Consider the following 14,610-nt stretch of genomic DNA (forward strand, 5'->3'; position numbering starts at 1 on the left):
TCCAAGATGTAGTTTTTAGGTCTCTAACTTTTGATATTGACTTTCTTTCATTCTGTCTCCGAGTCCAATCATCCTCTCCTCCCCTTCGTCAAAGGTTTCCTCCAGGCTTTTTATCTCTCCCTTGCAGCCTGGAAGCTGATTTCAGCCTCACAACTAAGAGTGCAACATGGAGCAAGCACGGTACTGGATGTGGACAAAGAGGAGACATGGTTTGAGTTCTCATCTTCAAGCATCAACATACGCTGCATATGATGACTCGTGGGAAGAGCAGGCTTTTGCAGAAGATGCTGCTGGGTCCCTTGGAGGGTGTATATGGCCTCCGAGGTCTTATTCTTGCAGCTTTTGTGGCAGAGAATTTAGATCAGCTCAAGCTCTAGGAGGTCATATGAATGTCCACAGGAGGGATAGAGCTAGGCTAAAGCAATCTCCAACTCCCCATGGTGAAACTATTCATCATCATGATCATCAAAATAGTCAGAGTCACATTCAAAATCCCTTTTTACCTATGGGTTTTCAATACCAACCTGATGAGGTTTGTAACTTTGTTTATAACCCTAACCCTAATTCTGATCATGGTACTCTTACATCACCTTCCACCTCTTCTAGAGTCTCACCTCCACCTACTAAAGAGAACTGTCCTGGAAAAATCTTAATTCCGACTTTCTCTTCACCAATTGTCCAAGAACGCCCTAAGACGAAGTCCCCTGACTCATCCCCCAAATCATGGTCAAACTTGGTTGCAGACAGATATTACCATTTCTCTGATCTAAGTACTGAAGGAGAGAAGAGTCCAAGAATCCTAGAATCCGGATGTAAGGTTAAAGCTGATTATGTCCAAACTGATATGTCTGTAAGCTTGAATTTAGTTGTTCGACGAGCACGGCCTACTACATCTGGTAGTAGAGAAGAGACTGTTGGTTTCAAGAGAAAGAGAACTGACACACCAACATTACCATTCTTCCTGAAGCCGATTTCGATTGAAAGACATCATCTCCAACCAGCTGACCTACCTGAGCTTCGCCCTAGCTCAGTCGATGACATAGATCTTGAGCTAAGACTTGGTGACCGCCCCAAGGTAAAGTAGTTTGTCCGGAAGGCCATACTTAAATGGACATATAAGTGGCCTTTCTTCAGTCATAAGTTGTCTCTGTAACCTCATCATTTCCATTTGAATTCTTCCTTTTCATCCGGATGTCAAGGCCTCTTTGCTTTGAGTTAGATGAATTATCCTCTTTCTGAATCTTTATGACCTCAAAGGGTGTAACAAAAATTACATATATGAATATCCTAGACGAAGATGAAAATTGAAAAAAAAATACTCATTTCCTGATAGAGAGACTACCACCACCACGCATATATGATCTCCTCTTGCTCTTGACGGTATTGTTAATATACTGCATGGACAATATTGTTGGTTCAATAGATTATTGCTATGATATTTGTATTATGTTTGATAAGGAAACCAAGGTCGATAACATCCATGCCTCTCTCCACCGTAGTAATGTTATGACTTATTGAATTATTTTCAGTTGTACAAAGAAGCTTAAACCTTCTTACATTATCAACCAATCTATATAACTACTGCTAACTATGGTTTAGGGTTTCACAGGTCAAATATATCTATGTTGAATGATTCCATCCTCATCTTACTAGCTTCAATCATCTATGTTCTAATTTGGATTAAGATTTCACGTAGGCCTGATATCCATCGATGCATATGTTTTCCAACTCTAATCTGCTGCATGTCTGGAGAGATTGTAAAGGATCCAAGCTCATTCATGTTGAGAATTCAATCCTAGATGGAATGCTTTTGATGTAATTGTCTGGGTTCTGAGAGAGATAAATGGGAATTCGTTAAAGAAAGAAATCTTAGATCGCTGGTATAAGCTTGGAGCTGTATGCGACTATGCGTGGAGCGAGAAGGGTGCTTGAAAGAAACTGACTAAAACTGCATGGAATATCGTGAGCTCTGTTTCCCATTCAGTACCTCACTGACATTCCATCAGAGATATACAAAACTAAACTAAACTAACCCACAAAACACTCTGAGTAGAGATCAGATTCATGGATATTCAAACAAAGGCAAATATAAAGTCAGATACATGGCAACATGGATTCCCTTTTCTCTTGTATTATTACCAATGCCTACATCATCATCAGATCTGCTATACTGTTTACAGTATCCTCTCTCCGCTCCACATAACTCCATCTACTTGTGTTCTCTTCTCCCACTTTTTTCCCTTTCTTTTTCTTATTCTCTTTCTCTCTCCTCTTTATAATCCTTCCAAATTTGCCACCAACTCCGGGAATCAATACATTTAAGTATTGCAAATGATATTACAATGTGCTGTTTTTTAATGTTGAAGAGAATATTATGCCATCATGACTTATAGCCGCTATCTACGCAACTTTTGTTCCTTCTTCTATTGTCTAATCTATATATATACCCTTTTTCAATAACAAAAACAATATCCCCAGTGAGCAAATAATAAAGTATAAATGTTAGTAATTGTATACGCGTAAGTTCTATGTGTTCAATTTTAGCATAAATTTCACCAAAAAAGAAAGAGTGTCTGAATCCGGGTATAATTCCTAACCCTAGGTATGTACTTAAAATCCTAGAAAACACGAGGCTATTGCTTCTCTTTCTTTCTTTAAACTGAAGTTTGATGGGAACAACATCAGCTTGACTTTGATCGCTTTGCAGGGGCAGGGGGCTAAGCTAGTTCGTATACCAAAGGAATTTAAGGGATACCAAACAAACTATTTTCCACAAAGGGCTAAAGGATATTGAAGATTGTTTTTAATGATTCGAGGGGCTTTTCCATGTGATGGGTCTTTGTTTTCCACGATGCATGTGATAGTGAAAGAGAGAGGGAGTTGTTTGTGTTTCAAAAAAAGAATACAATAGAGGAAAGTGAGATTGCTTGCTTTGGCTTCTACGAAGTTCTACATCTGTGTAAGAGGGTTTTAAGGTGATTGGTTGGGCTTTGTCTTCATTATGGTCATGAGTTGGATAGGCTTGGCCTTGGCTTAATAACAACAAGGGTCGAGGGTCTGATAAGTACAGAGAGGGTTTCAGTACTGAAAGTTACTTAATTTTTATATTTTTGGAAGGGGGCAGTGGGCAGAGAAGTGCACATGGGCTTGAAATGTCGTTTCTCAGTTCCTTTTTAAAGGAGTTTGTTAATATAGAATTGATCAGAGATGAGGAGGGAATGGGGAATTGGAAGTTGTTCTCAGTATGCACCTGCCCTGGGGTTTTCCTCTCTGTTTAGAGCATTTTTGTAATACCAAATTATTGTTTAAAGAATGAGAATTTTGAAGAATAAAATCCAGAGTAATTGGGTTGGTTGTTTGGAAGTAGTAGTTGTTTATTATTGTTTTGACAACTAAGGGTATATTTGCATGGGAAGGAGTTCCTTTCTTCACAAGCCATTTTTTTTCTCTCTGAAGATTTAAAGCTAGGCTTCACATCCGTTGCCTTCTCATCTCTGTTCAACTAGTAATATTCAAATTAATTAATTTGCATGTTCAAAACTGAATCCCATTTTCAAAACTATAAATTTTTTTAACTTGACATCAATCTCAGAAATCATACAAGGTTTTAATTTCCGATCAATCTTTTATGTCTGAGCATTTGGTTCAGTATAAGATTTTTTGTTAAAAGAGTAAGATTTGAATGTCTCTTTCGTCACTAAAAAATAGTTAAAGGCTTTTGGGAGAGAAGATGTTAATCGCCTCCCACGACGTTTGTAACAAAACAAGTTTTGATTTTGCATGATGGATAAGGGATTAATGGTGTAAATTAGTATTATCTAACTATTGGAGGAATTTGAATATTTACATCCGTAAGTAAACCTTTTAACAAAATTAATGAATTTATATTTACCGCACTTACTTTTTTTTTAAAAAAAAAAAAACATAATTCATATATAAAAATAAAAAAATTTATACAAATTACGTCTCAAATTTATTATCATGAACGATGCAACGACATATTCGATACAACATTATAACTTTACCCTGGCTATGCTCCCACAAACACAATGCAAGAAGTGAACCCTCTTTACAAGAACACAATGAAACTGTCCCTCCCATCTAAACCTGTACAACTCATTCCTCTGGATCACATTTTTATCTGTCATAAACAAGCCATGCACCTCAACGTTTGGTCCCATGCTTAAGATCCAACAATGAAACACTATCCAAGTTTAAAGAACAAATTATGCATCCAGTTATAGACCAAACTTACTGGACTCCATGTTGCCCTCCTATCAAAACCATTGTCCCCTTCTCCTTATTCCATTTGGTCTTGAAAATATCTTGTTGGGCTTGCTTTGTGATGAAACAGAGCCTGGCATCTGAAATGCAATTACTATTGGGATTGACCGACTTTGATTTGTTAATTCTTTTCATGTCCGATCATTAGCTAATCTGTAGAATTAACCAACATAACACTTAATAGTAAATTTAATTGTCCAATAAACTATAGTCAACCCATTACAATAATAAGCCTGCAGGTTGCACACCCCAGCATTCACCTTCGAACCCATATTCCAAGGTATGAGAAAACGTATTATAGTATTACTTATTCACCAAAACAAGGCATTTTGTTAAGGAATCTCAACTGAAAAAGAATCAAACTGGAAAATTGCACTTTGACTATGCAAAAAGAAATTGGCTTCTGGTAGAAAGTCCTAAGCTAAAAAGATAAAATTACTCGAAGACTTGAATAACTGAACTAGGACATTGATTTTTATACTTATTCTCACAGTCCTGACCATACATCAATGGAGAGGATTAGGTAGTAATTTGTAGGTAAGGAGGCCAGAGATGTTTTCGACCAAATGTCTCCCATTGTTAAGTTGGTCGAGCAACTAAGCTAAGAGAAGAAATTGAGGTACACTGCTTGGATTGAAAAGAAGGAAAGCATGTGTCCGAAATGATCATAAATAAAAACTTGTACTTATTTTTCTTTCAGGTTACAAGTAGGATTCAGACATGTTCAAATCTGGAACCAAGCACTGATCGGATAGGAGAGTATAGCGAGGTCGATCGGTTGATCAACATATGAGAGAGGCTAGTTGGGTGTGGTTGGTCAGGTTGAAAAACTACCACCAGACCGAATTCAGACTAAATTATTTACTTGATGATGAAATAGTAGGTTGCTGCATGTATTCGGCCCTGCTCTCAAAGCCCAACACTCAGCCATAGCCACTATTTTTTATGGAATCAATGTTTTTAATTAGATGGTGGGTGCATGATGTATATTCAGATGCATTGCATTAGCAACAGACACTTAATAATTATCGATATTTACTAAGATTTTTTTTAATTTTTTTGAATAAAATAATAACATTTAAAAATATTTCTAAACTATTCAAAAAAATTTAAATAAGTTCTTGTTCTTTTATTATTTTCAATTAAATCTCTATATTTTTATATCACTCGTTATTTTATACCATGTGATTTTGACTTAACATATCATAATGATTGATGATCTGACATTCTGATGTAGCATAATGACATGTTTTCATTTTTCACGTCAACTTCACGTTAGTGCCGTGTAAATATAAAATGATAAGTGATATTTTAACTCATGTCAATTAAGCAATCATTAATTGTAAAAATTTATTTAATTTAAAATAAAAATATAAAAACTTGATTAAAAGCAATAGAAAAATAAATATTTAGTTGAATTTTTTTAAATAATTCAAGACTTTTTTAAATATTATATCAAAAAAATTTTATTAATATCATAAACTAGCACAACACTGATATTTCAAATAAAAAATCCGTCACTCTCCAAAAGATATACAAAAAAATTAGAAGTTCATTTAATAGTAATTAAAAGAAGCATTCCAAATGTAAATTTAAGCAAAGTGTCTTTATCAAAGTGCTGCTGCGTCATGGCACCATGCGAAATGCTTAGCCCTTTTGATTCAAAACCTGCCACATCATGGAGCTGTTAATAGACGGTGGAGTCGGACCTATAAATATTAAAACCATCGAAAGCTAAAACCCATCCAAATGTCAAAATCATTCATGGCTCTAATCTCATGCCTAATTATTGTTTAATAGTAATTTTTATTTGTGATCCAAATTAAGTGTCCTACCGTACCACCCAATTCAATCTTAATAATAATAATTATAACCTTTGGCTCTACCTCCACGTTTCAATTCTTGTCAAGTATTTAGTACTTTAAGATTTAATAAAACTATCTCTCAATTCATTCATGAACCGTCCGAGAAACGTAATGAATTTGCTATCTACTCACTGAAATAATCTTTAAAGGTTCGATATGTAAAATGAATTTCTTTGACTTTTATGAAATAGTATGAGGATTCGAAACCCATATCCACCCAAATTACCTAATCTAGTTAATGTATGACTTGATGTACAAAATAGGTAGGATTAAATATACAAAGTTAGACAAGGTAATTAGATATAATTAGCACATTTTGGAGATTTAATGTAAATTGATTAATGATGTCCACTAGTGCCACCTTGGGTTTAATTTGATCAGGAAGTAAGGTATGGCGTACTGCTATTTTCATGTACCATAATTAAATCTCAAACTCAAATCCTAATATATGCTCTCTCTTCTGTTCCAAGAAAGAAAATTAAGATGGCATACCAACTGCAACTGCCAAATACTTTAACTGGTTTCTTATTACGTAAACCATCTAAAAAATCAAAGCAAAAAAATTAATTGGTACATTAATTAAGGTAGTGTTTGATGTATTCATTATCGAATACGTTCTGCTAATTGTGTGGTTAGTGTGAACTCGGTAACCCTTTGATTATGATCTTAGTGGAAGAAGAGAGACAGAGAGGGAATCTCTACCCTTCATGGAAAGAGACCAGTTTAGTTAGGATTGAAACAAAATTAATATAAAAATCATCAAAAGTCAACGTTTGTGAATCTTGGTCAGGCAAAAAAAAACTAGTTAAGGTGAAAAGGAACTGATGAGTTAAAGACAAGTATAGATATATAGCATTTCGATCGGCTGTGCCAGGCGGGAACGTGATGATGCAAATTAACTCTTCAGATAAACAAACATCTGCTACAAAGAACTAACAAAGAGACAGCGATGCAGACCTATCTTCAGAGGCGGCCAAAAGAATTACCTAAGGGTTCAGTTTTCTGATAGCGTTCTGTTGAATCACGTACTTACCCCAAAGATAAAATAATTAGCGTTTAAGGGATTTTATTGTTTGTTTTGAATCCGAACACTAGGATGAGGCCAAAGCCTAGGGTAGGTATTGCCCATTGAGGGGTCTGCAGCACTTGTCATCAGTGCTGCCTGATCATGTATAGAATAGTAAGGTCAATTTGAATAAGATAAACAAGAAATAAGGGAAAGAAATGAATTAATTAATTAAGAGGAGTGAAAATTCCACAGGGCATATCTGAAAGCTGTGACAGGAGTGGGAATTTGATGTTTGCGTTCTTCCAAAAACTTCTGCTTTGAATGGAAAAAATTTACCTTAATCAATTACAGATGAGTTTATCTTGACTCAATCAGAATTGGTTTTTGAGTCTGATTTGTTCCAAGTTTATGTTCAAGCTACGTAATTAGAGTTTGCACCCTAAGATCACACTTTAAGTAACTTCTATTTTAAGTTACTGATTCTCTTGTCATCAAACATATAAAAATTATCTGACAGAGTCGTATATTTTGGCAATCAAAATTCAAAAACGTGCTGGAATTATTAACCAATTTCTAATCTCATTCTACTCCTTCTCTGACCATTTATAAAGGATAATTTGGTCTGTTTCATTCGGTCTTCCATATAAAAATTTGATGTTCATGCATGAAAGTAATCATCAGGCCTGCCAGGAGCTTAAGTCCCTAAATAAAAACACCACTCATAACCCGTCTAGTTGACTCTGTTTGAGCCACCTAGATAGCTCCACCCTTTCTTTCATCTCTATTCTCTCTCTCTCTCTCTCTCTCGCTCTCTCACGCTTGGAAATGGAGACAAAACACCCAAAAGTAGAAAAGTCTGACCACATAGTTTGGAGCTTGGAGGACCTTCCAGGCCAAGCCAAGTCTTATACATGTTCCTTTTGCAAGAAGGGCTTCTCAAACGCGCAGGCGCTGGGAGGTCACATGAACATCCACAGAAAAGACAGGGCCAAGCTTAGAGAATCCTCCGAGGAAAACATACTTTCTTTGGACATGTTAAAGACGATAAATCCACCTGACGATCATTCCCAGGTTTCTGAAATTATACTAGAATCCAGTGAAGAGAAAAGTTCGAGTCCTAGAAGACCAAGCAAACTTTCCAGGGAAGATGATGGTGGCAGTGCCAGTGTCAGTCCTGGAGGCAAAGTTGCTATCAAGACCAGCGGCGAGAGTGAAAAGGAGAGTTTGCGGCTGATTCATGGTTGGACATCTCAGATAGAATTGGATCTCGAGCTACGGTTAGGGCCCGACCCTCATCAGGATCAGACGACAAAGAGTACCAGAGAGTGCTTTTGAAATTTATTTATAGTGAAGATGATGCTCGACATCCAAATAAAAAGGTTTTTGCTTTCTCTGCTCTCCCTCTCTCTCTCTATAACGAATTTCTTCCATTAGTACCAACTCCCAAAGAAGTGTATGTATGCTGCTTTCAATATTTTCCACTGTTTATCTCTTGTATAAAAGAAGATTAAATTTTGATTTCTTTCAACAAGTTAATCATAATCCTATCCTGGGGACTGGCGGATTTCATGATCTGATCCTTGTACTTGTTGATCACCATACTGGGATATATGAGTAAAAAGTTAAGCTAAACTTGGAAAACTCTTCTGACAAGATACAAGAATTTGAAGATATGAGATTCATTGCTTCTAGGAAGCTGATCATATGATACATCAATTCTACAAGCTCCTTATTCATAGATTTGCCTTATATTGAACATGATTTAGTTGCAATTTAAAGCTTTTCAACACCCAAATTAAATGTTTGTTGAATTGAATCATCAATATTATAGGCAAAACCTTAAAAAAGAAATTGAGAAATTGGCAATTTTTTCCCTTGAAGCAAATTAATGAAGGCTCATAATGGTATTCCTTCCATCAACATTCTCATCCTCTATTCTAAAATTAATCAGTTTGTATCAAAGGCTAGCTTTCCCAAGAAAAAAAGACTAAGATTTTTCTTGATTATAATGGAAATATATAGCAGCATGCTTCTTTTTTTTTTTCCTCATTTTCTTTTATAGTTTGGGAATTAATTACCTTATGCTCCTATCAATGGCAAATCCATGTCACTAAGCAATGTCATTCTTTTATCAATGGCAAAGAGTTTTATAATTTCATAATGCATGTACGTTGATCAATTATTATTATTATTATTATATAAAAGTACCAACTCTAAAAGTACAAGTAGCTAACTAAGTATATTTGTTTGAAAATTTATAAAATTAATTATAAAATATAAGGATATTCATTAAATTTTATATTTTTTTCCTAACATTTAAGTCCTTGTATTAAAGTAAAATTTTTAGACTTGAAAATTCGTGTTTTCGTATCCTAAACGTGTCAGACACTATTATACATGAAACACGTTAAGATTAAAAACGAACACGACACAAATACTATTTATATTTTAAATCTGAAACACGTACATATATACGTTTAATAACTGTGTAACACGACACGACATGATTAATAACGTGTCTATATGACAAAACACGATTAATAACAAGATTAACACATTTAGTACGTTTAACACGATTAAATAAAAATATTTACAATTAAATATAATTTTATTATTTAAATTTAAAATAAATAATTATAAAAACAATTATAATAAAAAAAATAACAATAACATCAAATATAACAAAACAAAATTTAAAATTAAGATTTGGGCATGGCATAATTACATTATTATCTTTATAAAATTTAAAAATTTTATTAAAATAATTGTTTAAAATTATTTAAATAAGGCTAAAATAGTCTTTGACTATTCATTTTTAACAAGTTTATAAACGTGTCAAGCATACACGTTTAAATATGATTAAATACGTTTATACGTTTAAACACGATAATACGATTAACACGATTAATTAAACGTGTATAAACATGTTACTCGTGTCTGACACGTTAAAATACGAAAATTTTCATGTCTTAAATGTGTTAAATACGATTAGACACGAAACACGTTAAAGTTAAACTCAAATTGTTTAACCTCATGTTTTCCCGTATCGTGTTAACGTGTCATATTTAAAATTGCCAGGTTTAAAAATTTTCTTGTTAAATTAAACATTGGTTAATTCTGATTTATCTATTTTCTTATTAATCTTGAACTCTTTATTACACTAAATTGTTTTAATAAAATTTAAATTTAGCTAAATCCAAAGCTACCTTCATATATTCGAATTGAATTAGAAAAAAAAAATTGTTGTTTTCCCCCCTTTTTTTCCCCTTTTTGTGAATGTTAATTTTTTTATCATTTAATACCCTTTTGCTATTAACTTTGAATAATTATTTTTCTCTTTATCAATTTTTCTGAAAGATCCTTCAAGAGTTTTTCATTATTATCTAATTTTTTGAATGGTTAAATTAATATATCATATGCTATAAATAAAAGTTTGATGTTGATGACAATCTTAAGATATTTAGTTAATAACTATGAATGAATATTTTATGTCTTAGGAAAATAATTGTTTTTGGTAGAAGTTTCATTAAAAAAATTCAAAACAAGCAATGAAATCTAAATAATTAAATAAATTTAGCTTCCATATATTAAAGATAAAAACAACTAAAATATAATTTAAAACATTTTTTGAATTTATTACCCAACACAATATAGATAACAATTTATCTTATCTCTTATGATAATAATTTAACTTCATTTTTAGGTCTCATAAAATAAAAAAAAACAATAAATTTTAAATAGAGCAATAAATTGACTTTTGTGCACATAATTAAAATAATTTAACAAAACAAGGAAATCATAGAATTAAGAAAGTCATCTAATGAATAAAGATTTTATATAATTGATCGAATATGTATACTATAAAATAATCAATCAAAAAGTAATAATAAATTAAAAATAGTGATAAACAATCAACATTTCACTAAGAAAAAATCAATTATGATTTAATGATAAGTAAAAAAAAAAGTTACTATATGTTGTAATTTTTCTTACTAATATTAAAATTAATTTACATATACAGTTTATGGAAATTAAGCTATAATTTAATGAACATAATAAAAATTTTCCAATATTCATAATACTTCTCTAGTATATATGCAATAATCTAAATAGAATGCCAATATTATAAATAGATCTAGACTAAGAAAATGATAATGTATTAATGTTAATTGTTAAATGAATTTAGTATCAACAACCACATGGTGCATTGTATGTTAACTCACATTCCTATCCAGTGGAAGTTAGGATAACAAAAAATTTTCAAACAACTTGTACTTAAAGTACATAGAACTATATATATTAAATTATATGGTATTAAATATAATTAGCTGAAGTTGACCACCATAAAGCCCTTTTTTTTCTTTATTTTTTCATCAAATACTCTTTTTGTTAGCATAAGATTGCCTCCACTAAATTAAACATTAGCTAGGGAAAGCAAAGATGTTGAGGAAGATTATTAAAAAAACAAAGGTCAAGACACTAGAACAATAAGTCAACTAGAAAGAACAAAATTTATATATCATTAAGTTGCAGTTTTTTTTATTAAGACACTAGAACAATAGTTATTGCTGTACACATGATCTCACTATATTCAGTAGAATATTAGATTGGACAATTCATGTTTGTGTGTTTTATCTTATTGTGTAAATATAAAGTATTAACAAGTTATATGATAATTGCAAATATGATATGATTAATTAAACGTGTAAAGTTTATAATTATGTACAAAAATATGTTTATTAAACAAATCAGATTAAATTTTATACTACCTTATCAATAACCTGTTTAAACGATTAATACGATTAAATTAATTTTTTTGTTAATAATTTAATTTTTAGCATACATATAAAAAAATATAACTCTATCATTGAAATTTAAAACAAATAATTATAGAAAAATTATAATAGAAAATTAATATCTATCAAGCATGTGAAACATCCATCAATATCAACATAAGCCTAATAAAATCCAACATCAAACATCAACATAAGAGAATCATAATAGAATCCATATAATATCTATAATCCATCAGCAAAATAAAATACCAGATATCAAAATTGAAGATTTTCTAGACATTATCCTATGTCATTTTTGTGTTATAGAATTTATTTATGAAATAAAAATAATATATTAATAAAATTAGATAAAATTTATATAAGTTATTTATATAAGATGGATAAACAGATAACATGATAACATGATTAACTAAATTGGCAAATGAGTTATATGAGCTGACAAGATAACACAAATAACTAAATAGATTGACATGTTTAAGATAAAAAATTGTCATGTGTTTAAAATATCAATATAATTAATACATGAAACATAATTACATGAAACCTAAACTTGTTTAATTTCGTATCATGCATTGCCAAAGTCTATCGAATATCGAGCATCATAAAGGACAAATGACCTTGGAAAGATCAAGTGCCATCTCCCACCAAGCCCAAGGATTCGGTGGTAGCCATCCTTTGGTGTTCTGTCTCAAAAACAGGGGAATCGGAGCTCAAATCATGCTATCCCTAAAAGGAAAGTTGTGGCATCTTGATTGCAATTCACGTGAAAGAGAGTTAACGAGACGTAATCCAAATGGGAACCGATTGGGCTAAAGCTCTCAAGGCATGAGACTCTCTCTGCAATACTGAATTGATTGAATGGATTTGAATTCCTTCCTAAATAGAAAAAAGAGGGAACAAATAAGAAGCTGAGAGTGAAAAGACCCTCTGCTGCCCTTTAAAGTTCAATTTCCTTGCTACGTTAAAAGGATAACGAAATCGCCCAACTCAAATTTGAAAGGAATCATCGGAGACTTTCAGGGGATTTGGCAAAGTCTTAACTTGTTCTTCGGTTTCGGAAACACGACCCTTTTCTTCTCTACTTATTTGGTTCTTTGCAGGAAAGAAAGGATGTCATCTACTAGAGAGACAATGGTGGACCCGTTAAAAACCTGGAAGTTCCTTGTTTGGCCGACGATCACAATCAAACCCATTGGTTCATACTTTTTCTTATTAAAAACAATTCTAGCTAGTTTCTTAGTTGCTTCAATCTCTCTGTCTCTGTACTTTGCTTTCTCTAGCCAACCCCAGTGGCTCCCTTCTCCCAACTGCAATAACCCTGTCATTATTTCCGATCACCAAAAGTTTACTACCAAGAACATTTCCAGTCAGGCTTATGAAAGGACCGATTTATCCCACATCCAGTTTGGCATCGGTGGCTCGGCCAAGACCTGGAACGAGCGTCGCCGTTACTGCGAACTGTGGTGGAGACCTAACGTTACCCGTGGGTTTGTTTGGCTGGATGAGAAGCCTCCGAATGATGAAAAGTTGCCACCAACATCCCCTCCGTATAAAATCTCCCAGGACACTTCCAGGTTCAAGTACACAAGCTGGTACGGCTCACGCTCAGCTGTTCGGATAGCCCGTATAGTGAAGGAAAGCTTCGAGCTTGGATTGGATAACGTGAGATGGTTCGTAATGGGAGATGATGACACGGTATTTTTCCTGGAAAACTTGGTCACTGTTTTAAACAAATATGATCATAATCAAATGTATTACATTGGTGGAAATTCTGAGAGCGTTGAGCAAGATGTGATACATTCTTATACCATGGCCTACGGTGGAGGTGGATTTGCAATAAGCTACCCTTTAGCAGCTGAGCTTGTTAAGGTTTTAGATGGCTGCATTGATCGATACGCGTCGTTCTATGGGTCTGATCAAAAAATTCAGGGTTGCATGAGCGAGATTGGTATTCCTGTCACTAAAGAGCTTGGTTTCCATCAGGTTAACGTTAATCCCCATTGATTCTGTCATGAAATTAATTGGTAACAGAGTAATTAACTTGTTTATAATTACAGGTTGACATTCGAGGGAACCCTTATGGTTTACTGGCTGCACATCCTCTGGCCCCATTGGTGTCACTTCACCATCTAGACTACATTCAATCCATTTTTCCGGGAAGGACCCAGATTTATTCAATCAAGAAGCTACTTAGTGCTTATGAAAAGGATCCGAGTCGGGCCCTACAGCATAGTTTCTGTTATGATTTGAAGCGTAATTGGTCTGTTTCAGTGTCTTGGGGCTACACTGTGCAGTTGTATCCATCTCTAGTTACGGCCAAGAAGCTTGAAACGGCATTTTTAACGTTTAAATCATGGAGGAGTTGGAACGACGAGCCCTTCACTTTCAACACCCGACCCGTTGGCCAAGACCCGTGTGAGAGACCCGTTATATATTTCTTGGATCGTACCGAGAGGGTTACTGGGGATAGGACCCTAACCACTTACATAAGATATGTTGATGGGTCAGAGACAGAATGTGACAAGCCGGACTATGCCCCTACTTTGGCCGTGCAATTCCTCCATGTCTCAAGTGCTAGGCTGAACCCTACCATTTGGAGGATGGTAAGCGAACTCCCTCTTTTTCCCTCTCTCTCTCTCTCTCTCTCTCTCTCTCT

The 14,610-nt window shown here is 33.7% G+C and overlaps 3 protein-coding genes across 3 annotated transcripts in view; all 3 read left to right on the plus strand.

Annotated features, from left to right (window-relative positions):
* LOC18597703 (transcriptional regulator SUPERMAN) lies at nucleotides 1-1,373 on the plus strand. The gene has a single exon (XM_007026880.2). The coding sequence runs from the start codon at nucleotides 167-169 to the stop codon at nucleotides 1,082-1,084; it is 918 nt and encodes a 305-aa protein (XP_007026942.2). The 5' UTR covers nucleotides 1-166; the 3' UTR covers nucleotides 1,085-1,373.
* LOC18597704 (transcriptional regulator TAC1) lies at nucleotides 7,811-8,680 on the plus strand. The gene has a single exon (XM_007026881.2). It carries the CDS (start codon nucleotides 7,984-7,986, stop codon nucleotides 8,491-8,493), a length of 510 nt encoding a protein of 169 aa, XP_007026943.2. The 5' UTR covers nucleotides 7,811-7,983; the 3' UTR covers nucleotides 8,494-8,680.
* Nucleotides 12,864-14,610, plus strand: part of LOC18597705 — a 2,757-nt gene continuing 1,010 nt past the window's right edge. Inside the window, exons 1-2 of the mRNA XM_018120855.1 lie at nucleotides 12,864-13,937; nucleotides 14,012-14,557. Of these exons, the coding sequence (XP_017976344.1) occupies nucleotides 13,065-13,937; nucleotides 14,012-14,557 (1,419 nt within the window). The 5' untranslated portion in view covers nucleotides 12,864-13,064. The remainder of the gene's footprint in view (nucleotides 13,938-14,011; nucleotides 14,558-14,610) is intronic.

The sequence above is a fragment of the Theobroma cacao genome, chromosome 5, assembly GCF_000208745.1.
Source record: "Theobroma cacao cultivar B97-61/B2 chromosome 5, Criollo_cocoa_genome_V2, whole genome shotgun sequence".
Classification (NCBI taxonomy): domain Eukaryota; kingdom Viridiplantae; phylum Streptophyta; class Magnoliopsida; order Malvales; family Malvaceae; genus Theobroma; species Theobroma cacao.